The sequence below is a fragment of the Phytophthora parasitica genome, assembly GCF_000247585.1.
Source record: "Phytophthora parasitica INRA-310 unplaced genomic scaffold supercont2.4, whole genome shotgun sequence".
In the NCBI taxonomy this organism is placed as follows: Eukaryota; Oomycota; class Peronosporomycetes; order Peronosporales; family Peronosporaceae; genus Phytophthora; species Phytophthora nicotianae.
This window is the reverse complement of record NW_008648990.1, coordinates 490846-505627: the sequence shown is the minus strand read 5'-3', so window position 1 is coordinate 505627 and position 14782 is coordinate 490846. Positions and strand designations below refer to the sequence as shown.

At 52.4% G+C, this 14782-nt stretch overlaps 8 protein-coding genes across 8 annotated transcripts; 2 read left to right on the top strand and 6 right to left on the bottom strand.

The window, feature by feature from the left end:
• Window positions 1–604: 604 nt before the first annotated feature.
• PPTG_03144 (hypothetical protein) lies at window positions 605–1616 on the bottom strand (the record flags this gene model as incomplete). The annotated part of the gene is made up of 2 exons (XM_008895822.1): window positions 605–945; window positions 1025–1616. 2 exons carry the CDS (start codon window positions 1614–1616, stop codon window positions 605–607), a joined length of 933 nt encoding a protein of 310 aa, XP_008894070.1.
• A 267-nt stretch (window positions 1617–1883) lies between these two features.
• PPTG_03143 (hypothetical protein) lies at window positions 1884–3238 on the bottom strand. The gene has a single exon (XM_008895821.1). It carries the CDS (start codon window positions 3204–3206, stop codon window positions 2100–2102), a length of 1107 nt encoding a protein of 368 aa, XP_008894069.1. The 5' UTR covers window positions 3207–3238; the 3' UTR covers window positions 1884–2099.
• A 295-nt stretch (window positions 3239–3533) lies between these two features.
• Window positions 3534–4681, bottom strand: PPTG_03142 (hypothetical protein; the record flags this gene model as incomplete). The annotated part of the gene is made up of 1 exon (XM_008895820.1): window positions 3534–4681. The coding sequence occupies one exon, from the start codon at window positions 4679–4681 to the stop codon at window positions 3716–3718; it is 966 nt and encodes a 321-aa protein (XP_008894068.1). The 3' UTR covers window positions 3534–3715.
• An 810-nt stretch (window positions 4682–5491) lies between these two features.
• PPTG_03141 (hypothetical protein) lies at window positions 5492–6325 on the bottom strand (the record flags this gene model as incomplete). Its single annotated transcript, XM_008895819.1, has 1 exon — window positions 5492–6325. One exon carries the CDS (start codon window positions 6323–6325, stop codon window positions 5492–5494), a length of 834 nt encoding a protein of 277 aa, XP_008894067.1.
• Window positions 6326–7189: 864 nt separating this feature from the next.
• Window positions 7190–8262, top strand: PPTG_03140 (hypothetical protein; the record flags this gene model as incomplete). The annotated part of the gene is made up of 1 exon (XM_008895818.1): window positions 7190–8262. The coding sequence occupies one exon, from the start codon at window positions 7190–7192 to the stop codon at window positions 8231–8233; it is 1044 nt and encodes a 347-aa protein (XP_008894066.1). The 3' UTR covers window positions 8234–8262.
• A 3320-nt stretch (window positions 8263–11582) lies between these two features.
• PPTG_03139 (hypothetical protein) lies at window positions 11583–12850 on the top strand. The gene has a single exon (XM_008895817.1). The coding sequence runs from the start codon at window positions 11732–11734 to the stop codon at window positions 12692–12694; it is 963 nt and encodes a 320-aa protein (XP_008894065.1). The 5' UTR covers window positions 11583–11731; the 3' UTR covers window positions 12695–12850.
• On the bottom strand, window positions 12764–14015 carry PPTG_03138 (hypothetical protein). The gene has a single exon (XM_008895816.1). It carries the CDS (start codon window positions 13909–13911, stop codon window positions 13027–13029), a length of 885 nt encoding a protein of 294 aa, XP_008894064.1. The 5' UTR covers window positions 13912–14015; the 3' UTR covers window positions 12764–13026.
• A 338-nt stretch (window positions 14016–14353) lies between these two features.
• On the bottom strand, window positions 14354–14749 carry PPTG_21211 (hypothetical protein; the record flags this gene model as incomplete). Its single annotated transcript, XM_008896464.1, has 1 exon — window positions 14354–14749. A coding segment is annotated over one exon (396 nt), but the record flags the coding sequence as incomplete, so codon positions are not given.
• Between the last annotated feature and the right edge of the window lie 33 nt (window positions 14750–14782).

The following is a 14782-nucleotide window of genomic DNA, read 5'->3' as shown; positions in this document are numbered from 1 at the left end:
CCCCCCCTTGGCCAAAAGAACGCTACACGTATTCAAGACGTAGCGACTTGAATGTTTCTCCCATTCGATATCTCAAGGATTCTGTCGCAGTGCAAGTGGAGTGGAGGGGACAATGCTTTGGTGCTTTCTAAGTTTGAGCTGACCTGTTTGTCCTTCTTGTCTGGTTGGTTGTTATTAATACATTATGTCAACCATATCAACGTGGATGTCGTCAGCGATGGCGAATCGCGTAACATTCGTCTTCAATGTTTGCAAAAGAGCTTTGCATGTGCAGTTTGTACTCTGATCTGCTTCTACCGAAGAAAGATGGTTGCTACTGTAGAGTTGCGCATATTCAGTGCCATAAACGGTAATGCGTTAATATCAAAATGCAAAATATACACCCTCCATTGTGTGTTGCTAAGGCAAAACAGTACCTAGATACTTCGAGGGCTGTACATGTATATGACCGACCAATTTCATAGACACTCCGAGTACTTGGTACGAACAGTCAACATTCACGGAATTACCAGAGACAGCACTACATGAAGCTTCAAGCAAAGCAACACACACTTGCAACGTTCTTGTCGAAAACAATGTCCCGCGTTCCTTCCTGGACAAGCGTCTAGCCGCGGATGCGACGGCGAGAGCACTTCGCTCCCGTTATTGAGGCTTCGCCGGCAGTGCTGCCCTCAGCTACACTTGGAGTCGCGGCTGGAGTCGGGGTTTTGGCTGGAGCGGGTGTAACTTCAACTTCCTCTGTACTCGGAGTCACGACAGGAGAAGGAGTTCTAGCAGGAGCGGGTGTGGCCTCAACTTCAGGGGTATCGTCAGTGGACTCCTGCTCGTTGCTTGATGCCGTTGGCGCTGCGTTCGAAGATGGAGAAGTCGTGTCGGAAGTTGTTTGTGACGTCGTCGGGCTCGAGTCCGCGCCTCCAGTCCCACCGTTGATGTTGACGCAGTTAACTACAAGGACATGGGACAAACGCAAGTTAGTTTCAGCTACATGCATCACATCGGACAACGTGATCGCGGCACAACTTACTGTAAACCTGCCACGTTGCGCCGTGCATGCCGATCCAGAAGAAGGTCAGACGTTTGGCGTCCGTACACACCGACTTGTCGATCGGGATAGGAGCTGCGCCTTTGCCAGAGGCAGGAGTGTACGTCTTCATACAGTTCATATCTTGCTGGGCGCGGTTGTCGTCGCACCAGACTTCGCACGGGCCCGGGTGCACGAGACCCTCGTCCTGCGTAATGTCATCGTTCCTGCCCCAGTATACAGTATCATTGAGCGCGCCATAGCTGGTCTTTTCCGGCGACGAGAACCCGCAGGTGGCCGTGGCGTCGTCCGACACGAGCACCTGCTTATCCTCGATCATTGTCCTGATGCTCTTGTACTTGGACTTCTCGAAATGTTCCACGAAGGACTTGATGTTGATTGTCGGGTCTGTATTGAACGTCCCACCGGGGAACAGTTTGTAGCTGTCAATGGTCGACGAGTACTGCGTCTTATCAATGTTAACGCTGATGAACTTGGCTAGCGGTTGCACCAGATATCCGTGGCCAGACACTAGCTGAGACCCAAACGCTGCGAACACCAAAAGCGTGGTCGAAACAGTGGACGACAGCTTCATTTTTTCTCCTTCGCCTTGAGCAGACCAGAGCCAATTAATCAATGCCAACGTCTGGTTTCGTCGGAGACCGTCGATCACGTACGTGAACGAGCTCCAGATCAGATGATCAGGTTGGCTTCAACACTCTCGCTTATCGACGATCTTTGTCGGGTGTCTACCTTTACAGCACCACGTTTGCCTTTACATTTGAAAGGCATAGCTCGCTCCGTGACACCAGCTGTAGCAAATCATAGGAACTACAGGAAGATGCATGAAAATAGCGGATCTGACGGAACTTACGCGATTTTTTTTAATGACGGTAAAAACAACTCCACCGAAACGAAAGCTTAAGACATTATCTTGTGACGCTACGATGATGTATACGCCTCCTACATGTAGATAGTCCAGGTGTAGGAGGTGCCTACGTGTACGTGAAACGCAGCATTTTACTACAAAAACATGACGAATAACTGGACAGGATATCTGTCCGAACGTGACGGCAGCTCAGCGACGGAAGCCGAAGCTGGTGCCCCAACCGGCGTTGTTGCGCCAGCCGCCACTAGTCGCGCCTTGGTTCGGTGAGACCGTGCCGGTCGTTGTTTGGGCGTCGCTGTTACCAGTGGTAGGCCATTGACCCTCCGACGTGCCAGTCTTGGAGCTGGTTGTCGATGTCGTCGACCAGCCTCCGTTGGTAGTGGAACCCGTCCACTGGTTTGACGTGCTGGAACTGCCAGTCGTCGGCGTTGAGCTAGCAGATGGCGCAGTGGTTGTAGTTGAGCTTGTAGTCGAGGTAGTCGAGGTTGACGGAGATGTCGTTGCGGTCGAAGTGGTAGCGTCTGTCGGCGTTGGAGCGGAAGCTGGCGTCGACGTTGTGGCCGTCGAGGCGGAGCTGGTTGTAGACACATCAGCCGTCGTACTTGGCGTCGAGGAAGTCGAACTCGTACTATTTGAAGTCGCGGTGCTAGTTGTTCCCGTGCTCGAGCTTGACACGGCGTACTTGGACGTCGCACCTGTCGAGGTTGTACTCTCGAGCGGCGCGCAGTTGATGTACACTTGCCAGGTGGACGAATGGAGAGCCAACCAGTAGAATGTCAGCGTACTGGTGCCCAGACAGGCATCACGGTCGTACGGCAGCTCAGCGGGGGTGGAGGTGTAATGGGCGGCACAGTCATCGTCTTGGAATGCGCGAACGTCGTCACACCAAACCTCACATGGACCTTCGTGAGAAGAAGTAAAGCCTTCAGAGGACGAGTGCGACCACTCCACGTAAGTCTCCGGTAGCGGTTGCGCCGTCTCATCGGGGTCACACGACCCGCACGTCAAGGTAGCGTCCGTGACGGTAATCGTGGCCAATGCGTTGATCAGCTCTTTCAACGACGTGTACGAGCTGACTTCGAAGGCAGTCGTAAAGGCGGCCGTGTTGTCTGCGGGTGAGCCTGAGAAAGTGCCGCTGAATCCCGACGCTGACGATTCGATGGTGGCGATGAACTGCGTGTTGTCTGTGGACGACGATAGGAAGGTCACGGCCGGATCGGTCAGGTAGCCGTGGCCGTTTGCCGTAGAGAAAAGCATCGTAGCCGCTGCCGCTAGCACCGACGTGATTAGAATCATGGCAGACTTGGTTTCGGATTTCGTCTTGCCGGTGAATTGGAAAATGAGACTAGAGAACGAAAGTCCACGCCGTCGCCAAAAAAAAAGGTGAGTTAGATGCCTCGGATTCTAGCGGGATCAGTGGATTCGGGGATGTCTATTGAGTACGTTTGTTGAAGCGACTAGTTCGAAAAGAGGGAGCCTGGTTGGAAGATCACTACATCTATCAGCCGAAGATGCAGTGAGATATCGCTACGCTTTTGCATGCAAAGGATCTGACAGGGGGGTTAGCTGGCGTGAGGATATTCATGACCGGAAGAAACTAGTGAAACGGAGATAAAAGGATGAGGAAAGCACAGCCGCTGTTTTCACCTCTTACAGACGCATTTCAAACGCGCGTGAGGAAACGGGGAGGGGGACGGATTGAACACGATATGTATTCTCGAAAAGCTGTCAACTGTTTTCTCACTTATGACACAGCAAACACTAGCGCACACAAACTATCTCTCGCCCATTGTTTCTCGGATATACTACTGACGACGACGACGAACCGAGCACTTGTCCGAAGCAGACGTGGTGCTAGGCGCCGTGGTAACCTCCGGGGCGTCGGTAGACGTAGGCGCGGTGGCTTCACTCGAAGCGTCCATCGTTGATGCAGCAGTGTCGCCGCTTGCATCCGTAGCAGTCGAGGCATCCGTCGTTGCAGAAGCATCGGTGCTGTCAGCAGTGTAGCTGGCCTCACCAGCGATCTTAGAGCCATCCGTAGTTGCGGTGGAAGGAGAAGAGGTAGTAGTAGTAGGGGTAGAAGTAGAAGTAGAGGCGGTGGGAGCGTTCGAAGCCGACGACGAAGACGACGTGGTGGTGGTCGACGTCGAGGTGGACGTCGTGGAGGAGCTACCGGCGCCGCTGCCTGGGATTGTGATGTCAGCGCACGTCGGGTACGTCTGGTTGGCGATGTCCGAGTGCCAATAGAACTGCAGTGCACAGTCTCCGGCGTTCTCGCAGCCCGTCACATTTGTGGGGATGGTGGCCGTGACCGTGAAGGTACCGGCGGAGTTGGCGAAGTCGCTGAAGTACTCGATCTGCGTGTCGCGGTTGTACGTGATCTTGCCGTTCGCGTCGGTACTGGGCTTGACGATACTCAGCTCCATGTATCCCGGGTGCGGCGCCTGAATATAGTACTTAACGTCAAACTCCTTGCCGGCTTCGATCTCCGTCACGTTGTTCTCGGACTCGTACACTAAGCCTCTGCAGCCGTTGTACATGTTGAAGGTGGCGGCCGCCGGTTGGTCAGCCTGACCGCGTTGGCTCAGGTTTTCGATGGGGGCCCATTGAAGCTCATCGTCGCCGGCACCCTTAAGACCGTACAGGCAGTCCTCCCGATATTTGGTCGTGATCGGGCGGTAGGACGGCACTAGCATTTGACCGTGGGCATCGACAGTGTCGGCCAGCATCAAGGCCGTACCGGCCAATGTGCAGAAGACGGCAGGCTTCATGTTTATCGTGGCGAGGAAATTCCAAAATGGAGGGTGGTTAGCGACCACGATAGCAGTAAAAAGCAAAAGCGACCAGCAGACCGCATGACCGGTATGATCACTTTGACGTGCAGAGTTAGCTTCTGTTTGAGCAGATGGTATCAAATGAGAGTTCAGATTATATGAAGTTTAGTAAGTCAGCCTCATTCTATCGGAAGTTGAAAACGCCCGGCACAGCACGTCGCTGTGAGGATCCAAGGATAAAGCCGCACAAATAGAGAGAGGTTGTTGTTGTCTCTCATGCAGCGAGTCGCGCTGAAGGTTGCAAGCAACTAGAGTCTCGCACACTTCAGTTGTAGCAGACTTGTTGTGCTGTCAGTGCTTCGTGGGACTTCGTTTGCCTTTGCTATCCCAGCTGCAGACCAGCAACGTTTCTCTGCCTGACATCCCGTTGACACGGACACCACCGTCGAGACGCGAGTAGAGAGCAAGTTGTACATGTACATGTGTGATGGCACTCTCAAACGAGCATCGAAGCCATCAGCCGGATTCAAATCGTAATTGCTGCGTGCGATTGCATCATCAATTGACTTATCAAGTGCCGCCAAACGAACGATGCTGTGTCATGAATTTGTACGGGGTTCCTACTACAACACTGAGAAACCGAGGCGCTTATCGGTGATCCATTTAAGTGGATGAGTGTGGTCTGCATACAGCAAATTTATATCGACTAATCAGATCGTAAAGTGTAGCCATCTATCGCTTCAACATGTGCATATTACTCGAACATAGTAAACAGAAAAACAATCAGCTCCTAGTAGCACCTACTACTCAACCAAGCAGCTTCCGAAGGCGTCGCTGGCGGCGTATGCATTTCTCCGGAGTTGTGGAAGGCGCTGAAGCCTCTTCCGATGCAGTATTGCTCACAAGTGGAGTTGCTGTTGGAGCGGCAGTAGAAGGTGATGAAGTACTTGTTATAGTCGTTGGAGAAGCTGTAGTTGCCATTGGCGGCGGTGTCGCGGTACTTGGCGCCGTTGTAGTTAGTCCGTTCGCACCGCCGCTTCCAGTCACCACAATTTCGGCGCATGTCGGGTACGTCTGACTCGCCAGGTCCGAATGCCAGTAAAACTGCAGTGCGCAGTCTCCCGGCGACCCGCATCCCGTCACGCTTGTTGGGATCCTGGTCGTCGTGCTAGTCTTGTCATTCGAGTTCACAGCGAACGGGTCGATAGTTAGCAGCTCGGCCACAGACTCGTACGTGATGGTGCCGCTAATGTCGGTGGACGGTTTGACGATGCTGAGCACCATGGTACCAGGGTGCGGTGCCTGGATGACCCATTCAACGTCGAAGGGTGTGCCAGCTTCGAGTTCGGTGACGGTATTGCTGGCCTCGTAGACGGTTCCTCTACATCCGTTCATGATGTTGAACGTGGCCGCTGCCGGTCGGTCCGACTGTGCTCTGCTGCTGAGAAGCTCGACCGGTGCGTACTGGAGCTCTTGGTCTCCGGCACTGCTGAGTGCTCCGGAGTCGGCTCGGTACTTTTGAGAGATGGGTCGCGGTGTGGGTTTGGTCATTTGTCCGTGCGCGGTGACCGTGGTCGGCGCAGCTAGGAGCAGCAAGGCTCCGATGGTTGTTAGGAAAGATGAGCAGGATGGAATCTTCATAGCTAACGCCTCGAACACTTCTAGTTCGATGCTGAAGGCGAGTTGAAATGTGCGACGGTTGGGTTGCAACTTGGTTTGGTGATCAAGTCCAGCCGTACATGCGATGTGCCGGGGACCATTGATAACGTCGGGTATCCAGACTCCTACTCCCGCCATTAAAGCCACTAGCCATAGCTTTAGAACATCATAGTGTTCGAACTGACCAGTGCCGCGCGTGAATGAGCAGCTGAAACTGAACACAGCGTCGCTCAGTGTTCTGTCCGAACGGAGTCGTTACGGACCGAGCAAGCTTAATCCCATCGAAACTGTCCAAGGAACTCGCGTCGCCTTCTTCAAATCCACCTGGAGTATCCGTCAGCGGTGCGTTTGCTCAAGTCAAGAGGCAAGTCACCTTGGAAAAGCGGTTATGTGGCCTTGCCGTTTTCGAGCCACCGATGCGGCACATTCCGTTCAGAATGGAAGCTCGAGTTGAGTGGAAATGAAGAATGGTACGATTAAAATGTATTCACTTGCAGCCGGAGTCGCCTTCAGCGGTAGAGCCATCCGGTATGATCGGTCAAGTTACACAATAGGTTTCATTTTGAATAGACGTAGCGTCTTGCCAGTCAAATCAGAAATGTTCCAACAATTTCAATGGTCGGTCGGCCTGCTGCCGCTAAAACGGAGGCGTCTGCTGTTGATGAAGAGCCATGCGTATGGAAGACTAAACTGACACAACACCATCGTGCGTCCTGATGTTTGACCGTTGCAGTGCTTGTTGCCACCTAGGGCCATTCAAGCGTTGACTTGGTCAAAGTCTCCGGTCGACTCTCACAACGTAATTTGCTCCATCGAGTTCACAAGTCAAAGTATTTTATCCCAATCATGGTGAACACTAAGATCCACTGCACCGCGTTAGTTGGAGCTGCTACTCTATTTCTCAGCGGTGTGAATGCTCACGGGTATCTCGGCCAGCCTGCAGTGGCCTTCCCGAACGACGTTGACAAGACTCAATTCATCGCTACGATCGAGGCCAGCGCTTCAGGATTGTCAGGATCGTTCAGCGGGTCACCCACGGCAAACACAGAAGCCTTCTGGACGGCCTTCAAGTCGAGCAAATTCACGTCGATCAAGGAATTCGTGACGGATTTGGGCCAGGTCGTGGCCATTGGCGCCAATCTTCAGTGTGGCCTCACCAATCCTGACGAAACAGCACAGCCTCTTCCGGACGAGATCGAATGGACTCACTCGGACACTGAAGGGTTTACTTCCTCCCATGAAGGTCCGTGCGAGGCCTGGTGTGACGGCACCCAAGTGTTCCAAGACACAAACTGTGCCGCACACTTCACCACCGCCCCGGCAAAAATGCCTTACGACAAGGCTGGATGCTCTGGTGCGAACCGGTTGACGTTCTACTGGCTTGCTCTGCACTCGTCTACATGGCAAGTCTACGTTAACTGTGCCGCGCTCGAAGGTGGTAGCGGCTCGAACACTCCTTCTGAGTCAAACACCACCACCAGCGGATCGACGGGGCAGTCGAGCACTCCGACAGTCACCACTGCGACGCCAACAACTAGCACTGCTACTCCTACGGCGACTACATCTGCCCCAACAGCGTCTGGTAGTGTTGGCAATGAAGCAGAAGAAGACTGCGACTCTCTCGATGTTGCTGGGAGTGACGAGGAGGATGGTGGATCTCTTGATGTGGCTGGCAGTGACGGCGGCGAGGTCGGTGGTGACGCAGAAACGATTGAAGAAGACTGCGGCTCACTGGATGTTGCTGGCACTAAGGACGAGGACTGTGGATCTCTCGATGCTGCCGGTAGTGAGGCGGAAGAGGCCACCACCGTCTCGGAATCGTCGCTGAACTTTGACAACGTCGGTGGTAATTACATCAGCGGCAAGGTTCAACCGCAGAAGCAGAACTAGAGCGTGAACGACGCGAAACATTATCTGTCCATCTGTATGTACTAAGTCGTTGTGTCATGTATAAGTATGTGTTTTTTGATATGCAAGTCGAAGCCCTGGATAAAATCTGACATGTTAGTTTACTTACAAGTAGTTTTTATCTAGATTTCCATAATCCAACATTTTTTTAAATTTATAAAGTTATTTTTTTCTAGATTTCGGTAATCCAACAATTCCATATATTTGGATTACGAAAGAAAATCTAGATAAAATCCCAATAAATGACGGATAGATTACCGGCGGGGTGGAACTTACGTTAAAAGATTTACCATCATTATTTATGAAAACTCTCGCCTTGACTTGTTCCAGGAGCTTCATCTCCTAATTCTAGTGCCTGGAGGCGGTGATTTGAGTGGACAAACAACGACGCCACCTTTCACAACTACTCCAAACTAGAACAGCATCAACAGCATCAACAGCAAGTACTTCTACACCTTCTATTAGTACAGCAGGTTCAGTCGTAGGCCTGTGATTAGGAGGATACTTCAGTATGACAGATATCCCTAGCGATTCTCTAGTAGAGAAGTTCAAGCCGGTACCACGCCTTATAGGTGATGAGGTGCCCATGCTGAAGTGACCAGATAACTACACTTCCCGGCTCGTATTGGTCGTGGCCCTATACCAATCGGTTACAATCAACAAAAGAAGAATGTGGATCGCGGTCCAGTGTCATCGGCCCAGCGATCGGTGATGAAGGTTAGCATTGATGGTGTTGATGAGGACGTGACCTCTTGCGGTCACGTCCTCATCAAGGTACTGTTTCATCTTTAAAGTGCACTGCTCTCCAATGTGCACATGCAATATCCAGATGGTGACTTGACTCCACCACGTTGGAGATGCATTAGATGCATGACCTTGGCTTGCAAGCCAAGGACGTCATGTAAGGGCCAACAGCTGGGTAGTTAATCAATCCTCCGAATTCGACATCAAGGGTACTTATTCGGTACATTGCAACGGGGGCACAGACGCTCTTTTGGTGGTTGACAGCATTTCCTGGAACAGTTCGCGTTCTGTCGTCCTGTCGCCCTTGCACTGGTATCGCTGAAAACTTGTTAGCGATAGCGAGCCACTATCGGACTCCGAGACAGCGTCGACCAAAAGGTCAAAACACAGAAAACAATCGGGTTGACTAGGCAAGCACTCACTGCCCTGGTACATGTGCATTCAAGGCAACGATAGGGATCCTGCTGCCAGTGGCAATCAATCTGGGATCATGGCAAACTGCCATGATCCCAGATTGATTGTCGAATGCAAGCAGTTGAACTTGAATAGTTCCTGTAAACGTAGGGCACTTTTGCGATGGTATCTTGTTCCCAAGCACCACCTGGTTTCGACGACTTCAGTCGTAGTGCAGGCTTCGAGTGCGCTTCCTATCATCTGCAAACAGGGCACACAGCTCAAGAGGACATGCACTGTCACCTCGCCCCAGATCAGAAATCCCAAGCTCTGTCTCTCGATCCGTGCCATCCTCCAGTCGATTCGCTAGCTCGTTTCAGTCGCTCAAAAGACCCACGCCCTGTTCCGAGAATGCACACGGTATCACATAGTACCTCTTTGGCCGGAGCAACCACTCGTTGCTCTGTTGACAACGACGACCACTCCGTCTGGTAAAAGGCGTGCGGTACCTGTAGTACAGGTCCTGTACGCATCAAGATGTATACATGCATTTGTATAATATGTCCACATGTATTGCATGCAAAGACACATGAGGTACATCGCGTTGGTCTGCCACGCAAGACCAGCCGGCGATCTCTCATCCACCTTCTCTGGGCGAGATCCCTCTGTCGTGTAGAGACAGTGTTTCATGCACTTGTATTTTCCACGGTTTACTAACACGATGGGCGCTCGTAAACAAGTTTATGATAATTGAATCCCTGTAAACCTTTATCTCTCTCCCAACAGAACCTGTATAAGATGATGCCGTCCCACTTATTAGGATTTGCGTGTTTTTTGTAAAGTCCTTTGATAATACTGTCTAACTTGAACCTTGATACAATGTGATGATAGACAAAACAAACAAATGAGCTCACAGTAACCGCCTTAAGATGATCAACTTGCTTTAACTTTTCAAAAGATATTCTACGGGCAGTATTAACCAAGGGAGGTTAATCTGTATCGAATCAAAATGCTCGGTTTCATCTGGTCTGCTACCAAAACATCTATCAGGCTCTGAATCCATGCGCTCTTATCTGGCATCAACGCTAAGTTCTTGGTCTCCAGCTGTGCAGCATCAACTCATCACCACGCTGGACCTATCTTTACATTACCGTCCACATGGCGAATACGACTGTAAATATCAATTTGCACCGAAAAAACATTTTGTAGATTATAAAAGCACCAACTCGTGAAAATGCTCTGTCCGAATGCCACCACTATGGTCATCAGCCTCTGCAGAGGCACGAAGGCACACTACTGTAGTCAAAGCAGTCACGCATAGACAGTTTTGCTGTTCGCGCGTGGCTGTGCAATGGATGCACTAGAGTTGTGGTGGTCAATCTATGGCAGTTGCCTTTCACCTCTCAATCCGCAAACAGTTAATCGCTGAAATACACGTACAGATTTCGAGGATTTATTCCACGTACTAACCACTGATACTATATCAGTATGCGTGGGGTCAGCTCGGAGACATCCACCACGAAAAGCTATGCTAAGAGAACGCGTCTCCAACGACAAGCAATGCTGAATGTACAGTACATGTACTGGTATCACTGGAGGATCCCGTGGCGCACTCTAACACTTCGGCTCCGACCACTATGTACTACGGCGCCGTCGTCGGAAATTAGCCAGCGTGCACGTGCCGTATTATACGGCCCATACATACACGAGTAACATACACCTCCACTATTAACTTGTCAACATAGAGTACGAACAAATTGTTCCTGCTTTGTTTTGTTCAATAAAACGTCGTTTTAGTCACGTGAATCGTGTTTGCTACGTTTTGTAGTTTTTATCGAGTCCTCGACTCCGAGAAAGCAGGATTGTACCGGCCAATTAGGTACAAATTCTCAATCCACCAGAGTTTAGACACGCCAGGTTTCATCAACTTTTCGTAATACGATCAGATGCTGCTTGCCAACGTGTCGTTAATTCCGTTTTATGTATGATTTGTTGGACATGCGTTTGATGGCAGGTGCTGAGAGCACAGAGTCCTCAAATCCGTAGGGAGCGATTCCATGTGGATTCGAGACAAGAGTCCAGCAAAGGTGACACCCAGAGCAGATCCCGTGATTGACACGACCTTGCTGATTGTGTGCGAGTAAGGAGTGACTCGTTCTTAACGCTTACTATTGGATTCCACTTCTCTTAATCTGGATGTGCAAGGAAGCCCTACGCCGCTGAATACACTGGCACGGACGGACAGCAAGAGCTTTAAACTGATCAGAAATCTCTCACTTTTCATTTTGCTCGCTTCCGGTTAACCGACTGAACAGATTCAGACAGCAAACAGGTTCTCGAAAAATGGTTCTCGGAAAAGCTTCGTTCACAGCTATCGCGGCTTCGGCCATGCTCGCCTCTACCGTTAAGGGTCACGGCTACATGTCGGTGCCCAAGGTGGAGTTCACTTTCAACGGTGACACCACGCAATACATGGCTACCATCGAGGCTAGCAGCTCAGGTTTCAGCGGCAACTTCGGCCAATCCCCGACGGACAACACCGCCAACTTCAACAAGGGATTCGCGGCCAGCAAGTACTCGTCGCTTAAGGAGTTCATGACTGACAAGATGGTGCTGGTGAGCAAGGACTTTACTAAGGAATGCGGCTACACCAACCCGGACGAGACCCCGCAGCCTGTGCCCGAGACGTACGTCGAGTGGAGTCACGGCAGCGGCGAGGGCTTCACGGCTTCCCACGAGGGTCCGTGCGAGGTCTGGTGCGATGACACGCGCGTGTTCCAGGACGACAACTGCCCCAAGAACTTCCCCACTGCTCCGGCCAAGCTGCCATACGACCACGACGCGTGCCTCGGTTCCTCGCGTCTGTCCATCTACTGGATCGCGTTGCACTCGCCTTCGTGGCAGGTGTACATCAACTGCGCTGCTCTTGAGAAGACCACGTCTACGGGTGCCAAGTCCAAGTTTGCAGTCGGTGGTAGCAGCGGCGGTGCCGGAAACTCGACCACGCCTGCCACGGACTCGTCGTCGAGCGAACAGACCACCGATTCTTCCTCTTCAACCGAGCAGACTACCGATGCCCCCACGGCACAGACTACGGACGCTCCCACTTCCACTGAGGCTCCTTCTACGCCTTCGTCGCCTGCTACCGATGCTCCATCTACGCCTTCATCTCCCGCTACAGACGCCCCTGCACCTACTGAGGCCCCCGCCACGGAGTCTCCGGTGGTCACCCCGGCAGCCGACACCGGCGCCAGCCAGACCAGCGACACGAGCAAGTGCAGTGTCCGCCGCCGCCGTCGTAACTAGAGACAACGATAGATTCTTGGCGTCCATGTGTGTATAGCGTCTTTGTGTAGTCTTCAACCATTCATAGAGTTTGAAGTCATGTACAACACCAGGTTTCGTGATAAGAGTTTGTGCCGAGATCGTCGGAACGAGTTAATAAATGGGTGTAAAGTGATACTCTGACTGCTTATTTAGTCGTATCTGTATCCAAGGTTAAACGTACGACAAACGCTTTCTGTATTTGCATCTGCCTCTCAGGCTTACACCAAAAGTCTAAACGCTACAGGTTGGCGGTGGTATCCGCCGGTTGCTAACAACGCACACGAAACGCTTACTAGACCGCCAAACGCTGCTTAGTTGCGGCGACGTCGAACGGTGCATTTGGTCGTATCGGTGGTGGGAGCACTCGTTGTGGCGGTCGGCGTCGTAGACGCAGTCGGCGCAGTAGTAGTCGTCGTAGTGGACGTTTCGGTCGAGGTGAACGCAGAGCTGGACGTCGCGTAGTTGGTCTGGAATTCCAGCGAGCTGGAGTTCGAGGCGGCTGCAGAACCGGCAGTCGATGACACGGACGACGTGGTCGTGCTGGTGCTGGTGCCGGTGCTAGCACCTGACACGGCGTATTTGGAGGTCGCGCCCGTCGACGTGGTGCTCTCGAGCGGCGCGCAGTTCACATACACCTGCCAGGTTGACGAGTGCAGCGCAAGCCAGTAGAAGGTGAGTACGCTGCTACCAAGACACGCGTCGTGGTCGTACGGCAGCTTAGCCGGAGCGGTGGTGTAGTCGGCTGCGCAGTCGTCACCCTGGAAAACACGCACATCATCGCACCAGATCTCGCACGGGCCTTCATGGGAAGCGGTAAAACCCTCTGAGTCGGAGTGCGCCCATTCCACGTACGTGTCCGGCAAAGGCTGGGCCGTCTCATCGGGATCGCACGAGCCACAAGTGAGCGTAGCATCGGAGACCGTCAGCGTGGCCTTTTCATTGATGAGCTCCTTGAGTGACGAGAAGCTGCTGGACTCGAACGCCTTCGTGAACGCGGCCGTGTTGTCGGCCGGAGCACCGTTGAAGGTTCCGGTGAGCCCCGAGGCGGACGATTCGATTGTGGCAATGAACTGCGTCGGATCGTTCGTGGTGAGGAAAGTCACCGCCGGATCCGACATGTATCCGTGGGCGTAGACGTTCGCAGCGAGCATGGCCGTGGCCAGCATGACAGAGAAACACGTGGTCGACGCAACCATTTTCGACGGCGAGCGAAGGAAGTAGTGGCTGCGACTGAGCAAATTAAGATGTGATCGGAGTGCAGCGAGGAGCTTTTAGCTGCTGGAGACCCGTAGTGGTGAAGTGATTCTCATGTGTAAGAAGTTCTGGTTGACTTCTATCACGACGCACATGTAGAGGAGACTCGTGACTACGTAGCAAATCCTGACGGCGCAACTACGTGACGCTGTGCCGCGAAGACAGCTGGCGAGTTTGTATCGATGCGTGACTAGCGAAATGCACGTGCAGTGGCACTTGAAGAGAGTTCATGCATCGCTTGGCAGAACGACCGGTTAATTAGACTGCCTAACGAACTGAGACGATTGGTAAAACGCGTTAACTACTGGTTTCACCACAACATTCATTACATCCATCTACTTCACGCTGCGACTACATTCCAGGCATGACGCATATTCCGTCGCTTTAATCACGGCGGCGACGCACCGAGCACTTGCTGGTGGCGGTGGTGGCTGTCGGAGTAGCAGTAGAAGCCGGTGCATCCGTAGTCGCTGTAGGCGCAGTAGTCGTGGTAACCGGTGTATCCGTAGTCGTGGTAACCGGTGTATCCGTAGTCGTAGGTGCAGTAGTCGTAGCCGATGAGGTTTCGTCGCTAGTAGAAGCCGAAGTGGACGTTGCCAAGTTCGTGTTAAAGTTGTAGGAGCTCGAGGCAGTCGAAGACTCTGCCGCCGACGAAGCGGTAGATGTGGTCGACGTCGAGTTGGTGGCAGTGGTGGTTTCCGAGCTTGAGCCCGCGACAGCGTACTTGGACGTCGCACCTGTCGAGGTTGTACTCTCGAGCGGCGCGCAGTTGATGTACACCTGCCAGGTGGACGAATGGAGAGCCAACCAGTA

What these genes read in the sequence shown, in the direction of transcription:
- PPTG_03138 (XM_008895816.1), bottom strand. Translation starts at nt 13,911, where the DNA reads ATGGTTGCGTCGACCACGTGTTTCTCTGTCATGCTGGCCACGGCCATG.
- PPTG_03143 (XM_008895821.1), bottom strand. Translation starts at nt 3,206, where the DNA reads ATGATTCTAATCACGTCGGTGCTAGCGGCAGCGGCTACGATGCTTTTC.
- PPTG_03139 (XM_008895817.1), top strand. Translation starts at nt 11,732, where the DNA reads ATGGTTCTCGGAAAAGCTTCGTTCACAGCTATCGCGGCTTCGGCCATG.